Raw genomic sequence first — 10,423 nt, 5'->3', positions numbered from 1 at the left:
GATACCCGTTATAGTTGACACAACACTTTGTGCGCCAATAGGCAACAGTTGTACGTGCTGGTTTTAGTAAACAAAGCAAGTCAACCGTCGGAGACAGCCTACTGTATAATGTAGCCCGATCTTTCGAGACGCTTCAAGCAAAATAAAGAATCCTACAGCCTACCCAATTTTACAGGTAAGATATAGCAAGTTTGGAAGTGAACATTCAGAATGGTTTTGTTTGAACGAATGCCATATGTGATTCTCATTAAAATGTTAGACAAACCTAGTATTGTTATTGGTGCTTAAGAAAAATAAGTGTGGAAGATATTTACAGATTATATATCTAACATGTTATTCACCTTTCTCTGATGACAATATAGAATGACCTTTGTGAAAAAGCAGTCTATCCTAAGCCGTTTCCCTGTGTATACTTGAAAAAGGCTACATTCGTATCACAGTGGAATTACTTTAAGCCAGTGAACTTTTTAGAGGAAATGCTGACAGGCTGAGGGTGTGGAATGATGATGCAATTCTAAGAACTAAAAATGTTAGAACAAATAACAAAGCACCTTGAGATTTTGTACTGCTTTATGGAAATACCCTGAACATTCTTCCTATGGATTAGAGCAATAGAATTAAGTGTTTTTCATTCCATCACCCTCTGACATCCTCTATCTGAGCTGTTATTCTCTGTCTAGTAATGAGACTTATTTAGTGCCAGAATAACAAAAAGTAATCCATTTGAATATTCCTCTCTGTTTTTCTCTTAGACCAAGTTAACCAGAAAGTGAAAGACAACATCCCTTCAATTGCATCAGCCATCATAAGATCCATCATGGAGGTGTCTCAAACCGTGGAAACAGAGGAGCTGATGACATGCCTCCAGATCCAGCTCTACCACCCCCAGCAGGCTTCCAGGGCTCTGTACCGCATGTTGCCTTTGGAAACCAGACACAAGCTCCAGGCCGAGGACCCAGTGAGGCTGGGCCGGGATGCCCAGGCCTGCACCTTCGTGCTGGCCGACCCCCGTGTCTCCCGCAAGCAGCTGTCCTTGCAGGCCTACCGCACCTCCAACAGCCCGGACATGCTATTTTCTGTGCAGAACCTCAGCCAGAAGGGACGTGTGACTGTCAATGGGTTTGAGCTGGGGTTCCTGGAGAGGGCAGAGCTGCCTGGTAAGGCCCTGATACGGTTCGGGGAATACGAGATGCTGATACGCCGTGAGAATGGAGAGGCGAAGGGGAGCTTTGAGGTGGAGTTTGGCATGCTGGCAGTACCCCCTTCCAGAGAGATGGGCATGGTCGTGCCAAATATGGTGCCCGTCATGGACACGGGCTCAGACCTTTCAACCAATGGCATCCCACCACTCATGAGCCAAGGGCCAATGGAGATGGATGAGACAATCATGTACCAATCAGGCAGGGCACTTCTTCCATAAAATAGTTTTACTACGATGACAGCCATATTGTTTTGATTATATTGTATTATTTTCTCTTCAACTAGAAGCAGTTTTCTTGACAAATGCTGATGTTAAACATTCTGAAAGCTTAAATCAAAATGTTGACTGTATGTGGTGCCAAGCTATCAGTACCTCAAATGTTTTTATATTCTACCTTATAACCTACTCCTCAAGTATTATTCACTGTTACGTTATTTTATAAAATGTGAAACTAAAGCTTGTGAATATTACCCTTTTTCATGATACCCAAATAAGAGCAAGTATCAGAATTCAATGAAGGATGGGGTTAGGAAGGATACTGTTTTGTAAATGTTGATTATAATAGTAAAACTGTTTTATTTGATTATCGTGTTACACATCATATTAAAGGCTTTGGCAAGTACAAGTAACTAAAATTTAACCTGCGAGGAACCAAGGCCCATTCTGAAAAACTGGCTATATCTGTATATGTTTTAGTCTATCTGCATGTGAGATGAGATATGACCTCAATATGCTCACTTTGACCCCATCTGCCTCACCATTGTCACCTGTGACACCTCAGATGGAACACTAGGAGCTGTCCTCTCCTCTCACAGCTGCAGAGTGGCATTGAGAGGCCCGTCGCCTTCACCTCAAGAGCCCTGAGCCCCACTAAACAACGGTACTCTGTGGGTGAACGAGAAGCACTGGCCTGTGTCTGGGCATACGAAATGTGGCACCTCTACTTATATGGCCGGCTGTTCACATTTCGACCCACCCACCAGTCCCTCACTACGCTACTGTCGGCATACGGAACTGGCCACAAGCCACTTCAGGTTCAACAGATGGGCCGACTGCCTCAGACAGTATGACTATCAGCTGAAGTTCACTCCGGGGAGGGATAACGTGGTGGCAGACCTCTCACGCTCCTCCGATCGTCTTGCCAGACGACAACGAAACAGCTCGTACAAATACTCTACGCTCCCCTTCAGTCAGCCGTCTCACTGGAGGAGCTGAAGCAAGCATCGTAACAGGATCCTACACTTTAACAGGATCAACCTGTAAGACAGCATGTTTCACTTATCGCCAATATCCAACTTCTTCACACAGCCATTGAAGAGGAGTGGGACAACATTCCACAGGCCACAATCAACAGCCTGATCAACTCTATCCGAATGAGATGTGTAGAGCAAATGATGGTCAAACCAGATACTGACTGGTTTTCTGATTCATGTCCCTACTTATTATTTTTTTATAGGTACAGTATCCTTGACCAACAGATGCATGTCTGTATTCCCAGTCATGTGAAATCAATAGATTATGACCTAATTAATTTATTTCAATTGACTCTTTTCCTTATGTGAACTGTAACTCATTAAAATCTTTGAAAATGTTGCACATTTTTGTTCTGTGATTTCACTTCACAGAGACAATTTCTTCAAGTTTAGCACTAAATCCACACATATTTGAAGTATCTGAATGATGGTGAAGGTGGTGATGGTATTTACAATATACAACTGGGGTTGGCAACTAGGTCTGGATGCCGTGAAAAAAATAATGAAATATAGGCCTTCAGGCTAGCCTACTCCAGTGACATGAAATAGGGTATATACTTACTTTTTTTATACAAACCTTAAATAACTTTTGGTTCTCACAGTCAAGCGAAATTATACAATGGAAAATGCATCACTTGTGCACCATTGCGTTCTGAAGAGTAAACAAGGATACAACCAGTGGCGACCCATCATTCAGGTATGAGCCCAACCTGTTTGTTTGTTTTTTGTTGTTGCCTGTTTTGCATGTTATTTTGGCATTAATACATGTCACTAAAATAATAAGTTAACACAGCTGCATACAAACACGGTCTCTTTTTTGCTTTCTTAAGGCATTTTCAAAACGCAGGTATTTCAGCCTAGCTCAGTACATTCTTTAGTGGTGGGGAAGCCAGCGGAAAATACGGAGCACAGGGTTTGGAAATGTTTTCTAGTTGTGCCGTGATTTGCTCAGTGTTCTGTCACTCATGGGGATATATACGTCAATAAAAAATCTACGTCACTGAAGAATCTACGGGGAGAGCTAAAATATGTAAGCCCCTTGGGTGCTGCCATAGATTTACATTAGAAGTGCCTATTCAAGAAGGCTCAAGGTCATTGGCCACAGATGAAATGACGTCAAATCATGTTATATCTACCATAGCTTTGATTGGACTGATCATGTCAACATCATACTTTCAAAATCTTAGCTAGCAAGCCAGACAAGCAGTCATCATCATGAATCAAGTTGACACTCTACTGGTAAGTCCTTGTCATATGAAGACAAATTATAGATAAAACGTATCAGTGCTCTTCGACCATTGGACATATACATTACACAACAAGTTGGAAATTGCAAATTTAACAATGAGTGGTTTGGAAGGAATCAGTGGCTAACTGCAAGCGTTGCAAAGCAATCACTAGCCTGCTATTCAGTGGAGTGGGTGTGCGGTCTAAGGGTCTCTTGCAAGCTTAAAATTATAAACATTCAACACCATGGGCCAGAAAAGGTTGAATACATTGGCCATGCTGTCAATCCAGCATGACTTCTGCTGCTTCAAAACAACTGGAAACTCGGAACTGGGAAATCGCAGACTTCAGTAAGATCAAGACAACTGGGAACTCGGGGAAAAAACAAGCTCCGACTGGGAAAATACCTTTTGAACGGTCATCCAACTCAGAATTCCAAATCGGGAACTCTGGCCTCTAGAGCTCCGACCTGAAGATCACTGTGATTCAACCTTTTTTCCCCCTGAGTTCCCAGTTATCCCAAAAGCACTATATATATCCAGAGAATGCCAGACTTTGATGACAAAATTTGCCCACAAGGACAGCCACACCACGTTCCCGTTCAGTTTAACACACCACAAAAAGGTGAGTACAAAAATGTATTGTATGCTGCTGCGTAAATTATGTAATATGCCAGGGAGATAGTATACATAAGTGTAGTAAGCTGTTAGTAGCCCATGTACCTCACCCTAATAATTTGGTCCCTTTTTCCCTCATAATTTAACCTACTGTTCTGACTTGCTGGTGCACATGTAGCCTATAGCCTGTTTTAGAGCTTTCATTGTCTGCTTATACGCACCCTTTTTTTATCCTACAGTTGTGACTTGGTGTACCGGGACAATAATGTTAAGAACAGCCCATGTTCTGAATTCTGTTGCTGTACATTTCAAAAGTGCTCAACAAATAGTTAGATTAACTACGTCCGTCCTAACTCAAGGACTTTCACATTCTTATTCTGAAGCCATTTCAGCATTGCTTTGACTGTATGCTTGGGGTCTGTTGGAAAGTAAATCTTCGCCCCCCGTCTATGGTCGTTTGGCACTCTGAAGCAGGTTCTCATGTATTTGGCTCCATTCATTGTTCCTTCTATCCTAACCAGTCCTCCAGTCCCTGCCACTAAAAAACATCCCCATAGCATGATGCTGCCATCATCATGCTTCACAGTAGGGATGGTGTTAGACAGGTGCCTGGTTTTCTCCAGACATAGCGCTTTACATTCAGGCCACAGAGTTCAATTTTAGTCAATCAGACCATTATCTTTTGTCTTATGCGCTGTCTTTCAAGTGCCTTTTTGCAAACTCCAGGCATGTTGTCATGTGCCTTTTTCTCAAGAGTGGCTTCTGTCTGGCCACTCTCCCATAAAGCCCAGATTGGTTTAGTGCTGTAGAAACTTGTCCTTCTGGCAAGTTCTCCTCTCAGCCAAGGAACTCTGCATTTTTTTCTGTCAAAGTGGTCATTGGGTTCTTGGTCACCTCCCTGACAAAGGTCCTTCTTGCCCGGTTGCTCAGTTTGGTTGGACGGCCAGCTCTAGGCAGAGTTTGGGTAGTTCCATATTTTTTACATTTCCCAATGTCTCTTATGACCGAAAATAACTTCTGGACATCAGGACTGTGATTACTCACAATGGACTGGCAGAATTTTTTTCCCTAAAAACGAGTCTGACTCGGCCGATGCAAACAATATACTGAAAAAGGGCGGGATGCCTTCGGAGAATTTGTAGGCGATCGAATAAACCCCCACTTCCTTCCCTTCTGCTAGCAAATGTGAAATCTTTGGACAATAAAATAGATGACCTACGCAGAAGATTAAACTACCAACAGGACATTCAAAACTGTAATATCTTATGCTTCATGGAGACGTGGCTGAACGACACTATCAACATACAGCTGGCTGGTTATACGCTGCACTGGCAGGATAGAACAGTGGCGTCTGGTAAGACAAGGGGCGGCGGACTATGCATTTTCGTAAATAACAGCAGGTGCACGATATCAAAGGAAGTCTCGAGCTATTGCTCACCTAAGGTAGAGTATCTCATGATAAACTGTAGACCACACTACTTACATAGAGTTTTCCTCTGTATTTTTCATAGCTGTTTACATACCACCACAGTCAGAGGCTGGCACTAAGACCGCATTGAATGAGCTATATTCTGCCATAAGCAAATAAGAAAACGCTCACCCAGAGGTGGTGCTCCTTGTAGCCAGGGACTTTAATGCAGGGAAACTTAAATCCATTTTGACAAATTTCTATCAGCATGTTAAATGTGCAACCAGAGGAGGAAAAAAAACTGGACCACCTTTACTCCACACACAGAAACGCATACAAAGCTCGCCCTCCATTTGGCAAATCTGACCATAATTCTATCCTCCCGATTCCTGCTTACAAGCAAAAATTAAAGCAGGACGCACCAGTGACTAGATCAATAAAAAAGTGGTCAGATGAAGCAGATGCTAAGCTACAGGACTGTTTTGATAGCACAGACTGGAATATGTTCTGGGATTCCTCCGATGGCATTGAGGAGTACACCACATCAGTCATTGGCTTCATCAATAAGTGCATCGATGACGTCATCCCCACAGTGACAATGCGTACATACCCCAACCAGAAGCCATGGATTACAGGCAACATCCGCACTGAGATAAAGGCTAGAGCTGCCACTTTCAAGGAGCGGGACTCTAACCCGGAAGCTTATAAGAAATCCCACTATGCCCTCCGACGAACCATCAAACAGGCAAAGCGTCAATACAAGACTAAGATCGAATCGTTCAACACCAGCTCTGATGCTCGTTGGATGTGGATGTGGCAGGGCTTGCAAACCATTACAGACTACAAAGGGAAGCACAGCCGAGAGCTTCCCAGTGAAAGAAGCCTACCAGACGAGCTAAACTACTTCTATGCTCGCTTCGAGGCAAATAACACTGAAACATGCATGAGAGCACCAGTTGTTCTGGAAGACTGTGATCACGCTCTCTGCAGCCAATGTGAGTAAGACCTTTAAACAGGTCAACATTCACAAGGCCGTAGGACCAGACAGATTACCAGGATGTGTACTGTGAGCATGTGCTGACCAACTGGCAAGTGTCTTCACTGACATTTTAAACCTCTCCCTGTCCGAGTCTGTAATACCAACATGTTTTAAGCAGACCACCATAGTGCCTGTGCCAAAGATCACTAAGGTAACCTTCCTAAACGACTACCGACCCGTAGCACCTACATCTGAAGCCATGAAGTGCTTCAAACAGCTGGTCATGGCTCACATCAACACCATTATCCCAGGAACCCTAGACCCACTCCAATTTGCATACCGCCCCAACAGATCCACATATGATGCAATCTCTATTGCACTCCACACTGCCCTTTCCCATCTGGATAAAAATAACACCTATGTGAGAATGCTATTCATTGACTACAGCTCAGCGTTCAACACCATACTGCCATCAAAAGCTCATCAATAAGCTAAGGACCCTGGGACTAAACACCTCCCTCTGCAACTGGATCCTGGACTTCCAGACAGGTTGCCCCCAGGTGGTAAGGGTAGGTAACAACACATCCGCCACGCTGATCCTCAACACAGGGGCCCCTCAAGGGTGCGTGCTCAGTCCCCTCCTGTTCTCCCTGCTCACTCATGACTGCATGGCCAGGCACGGCTCCAACACTATCATTAAGTTTGCTGATGACACAACAGTGGTAGGCCTGATCACCGACAAAGACGAGACAGCCTATAGGGAGGTCAGGGAGGGCTATTATCTAATCAATTCTGCTAACATTTTTTATTATCTTCTGAAATACACACGTTTTAGATGACTTTTTATTGGGTAAGGGTGGGATCATTGTGGTGGTTTTGAGAAGCACATACCATCCTGTGCCACAGTGCCTTTAGAATGTATTCACAGCCCTTGGCTTTTTCCACATTTTGTTTTTACTGCCTGAATTTAAAATGGAATAAAATGTAGATGTTTTTGCCACTGGCCTACACACAGTTCCCCATAATGTCAGTTGATTTATGTTTTTTAAATGTTTACAAATTCATTACAAATGAAAAGCTGAAATGTCTTGAGTCAATAAGTATTTAACCCCATTGTTATCGCAAGCAAATAAGTTCAGGAGTATAAAATGTGCTGAAGTCACAATAAGTTGCATGGACTCACAATAAGTGTTTAACATGAATTTTGAATGACTACCTCATATCTGTACCGCACACATAACATTATCTGTAAGGTCCCTCAGTCGAAAGGGCACCTATTGGTAGATGGGTAAAAATTTAAAAAGCAATGAATAATGAATGTCCCTTTGAGCATGGTGAAGTTCATTACATTTTGGATGGTGTATCAATACACCCAGTCACTACAAAGATACAGTCATCCTTCCTAACTCAGTTGCCAGAAAGGAAAGAAACCTATCAGGGATTTCACCATTTCACCATGAGGCCATTAAAACAGTTGATGGATCAACATTGTAGTTACTCCATAATAATAACCTAATTGACAGAGTGAAAAGGGAGCCTGTACAGAATAAAAAATTATCCAAAACGTGCATTAGTGAAGTAACACAGCAAAAAAATCAATTAACTGTTTATCCTAAATAGTCGTGTTTGAGGCAAATCCAATACAACACACTACTGAGTACCACTCTCCATATTTGAGCATAGTGGTGGCTGTATCACGTTATGGGTATCTTGTAATTGTTAAGAACTGGGGAGTTTTTCCAGGATAAAAAGGAACAGAAGCAAAATCCTAGAAGAAAACCTGGTTCAGTCTGCTTTCAACCAGACATTGGGAGATGAATTAACCTTTCAGCAGGACAGTAACCTGCTGGTATCCAAACAAGGCCAAATTTACACTGGGGTGGCCGAGTTACAATTGCTTGAAAATCTATGGCAAGACCTGAAAATGGTTGTCTAGCAATGATCAACATCCAAATTGACAGAGCTTGAATTTTACCCCATTTTCGTGGTATCCAATTGGTTTTAGTAGCTACTATCTTGTCTCATCGCTACAACGATGAGTACGGGCTCGGGAGAGACGATGGTTGAAAGTCATGCGTCCTCCGATACACAACCCATCCAAGCATAACACAGCGCGCATCCAACCCGGAAGCCACACCAATCATCACGCATCCAACCCGGAAGCCAGCCGCACCGTGGACCTGGCAACCTTGGTTAGCGCGCATTATTTGAAAATAATCATGGGAAAATGTTGCAAAATCCAGTTGTGTAAAGTTCTTAGAGACTTACCCAGAAAGATTCACAGCAGTTATCACTGCCAAATGTGATCTTAACATGTATATGTAACAGTATAACTTTAGACCGTCCCCTCGCCCATACCCGGGCGCGAACCAGGGACCCTCTGCACACATCAACAACAGTCACCCTCGAAGCATCGTTACCCATCGCTCCACAAAAGCCGCAAAATATTCTGTCCAAGTGGAAGAAAATTGTAAGTAGAATGACGAAAAATGTAATTAATTTCAATCCCAATTTGTTACATGAAAAAGAGGAAAAAGTAAAGGGGTGTGAATACTTTCTGAAGGCACTGGATGCCAAGACTTCTTTGATCTGCACAAACTACCCAGCATAGGGCAGTTGGCTTCCACAAAAGGAACAGCCACACCCAGATGACCTCTTCACCAGTCATATGATGGTTTATAGAAAGAGTTAATCTACCCCCCCAGCAGATTTTATACGTGATCTGTAGTCTCACTTGCACTGCCGGCTCCAGGCATAATCAGTCACTTTGGGGCCCCAGCAACCAGGAACTGTCAGGGTCTCAATTTACTGATGAGCGTTAGAATACACAAGGTGTACATTTAAACATTTTTGTGCATCAGTCACTCAATTAGATTGTTAGCAGACATGGCTATCTAGTGATCTTCACTTGTAATCATGGCCAAAATACTGGCTGGGGCCATGACCTCCAGGGGACCCCTCATTGATTATTAGTTGCCCTCACTTCAATATCAACATTGCAAAATGTGTAGTACTGCAGAAAACTCTCTTTAAAAGTAACCTTTTCTCTACGCCCCATGCCAAAATGTGTAGCTTTAATGCTATGCTTTATCTTGGCCAGGTAGCAGTTGTAAATGAGAACTTGTTCTCAACTAGCCTACCTGGTTAAATAAAGGTGAAATAAATAAATTAACTTTGTATGTTTTTAATCACCACCCCAAAGAAAGAGGGCCACCAGGGGCTCCCCCCAACCAAATCTGTTACAACGCTCAAAAGCTAGAGCCAGCCTTCCAACATTACATGTACAAATACCTTGTTTGGAGAGGACACTATCAACCCAGTGACCAAACAAGATCAGTTTAAATATTTTATTAGGAAATGACACAGAAAGACATTCAGGGAACTCTTATAAAACCATGTAATTCAGTAGTACAGCTATACAAACCAATACAACCATTTACAGTATAGGTTACAATACATATGAATGTTTAATGAATTCTACTTTTCTAACTTACCAGGGGCCTAGAACTTCAAACATAGGGGTGCATTCAATAGGAACCAAAAGGGCCAAAACAGAGGGGGACTCAGTAGCATTAATGTGTCCATCAAGAAATGCTTGTTTTCACAGCAAAATCTTGTGCTTGTGCAAACTAAATGAATAAACCCCACAACAATATGTATCTGCTGACCTTAAGACTGTGTCCCTACTTTCTTATGGACGGAATTATCTATAAAATAAATCTGCACCTGACAATGACA

The 10,423-nt window shown here is 42.7% G+C and overlaps 1 protein-coding gene across 1 annotated transcript; it reads left to right on the top strand.

The window, feature by feature from the left end:
• The first annotated feature begins 817 nt into the window (after nucleotides 1-817).
• Nucleotides 818-2,785, top strand: tifa (TRAF interacting protein with forkhead associated domain). Its single transcript, XM_036989267.1, has one exon. The coding sequence runs from the start codon at nucleotides 818-820 to the stop codon at nucleotides 1,418-1,420; it is 603 nt and encodes a 200-aa protein (XP_036845162.1). The 3' UTR covers nucleotides 1,421-2,785.
• Nucleotides 2,786-10,423: the final 7,638 nt, after the last annotated feature.

The sequence above is a fragment of the Oncorhynchus mykiss genome, chromosome 9 (assembly GCF_013265735.2).
Source record: "Oncorhynchus mykiss isolate Arlee chromosome 9, USDA_OmykA_1.1, whole genome shotgun sequence".
In the NCBI taxonomy this organism is placed as follows: Eukaryota; Metazoa; Chordata; class Actinopteri; order Salmoniformes; family Salmonidae; genus Oncorhynchus; species Oncorhynchus mykiss.
Note: the sequence above shows the minus strand (reverse complement) of the source record. Positions and strands in the feature narration are given on the sequence as shown.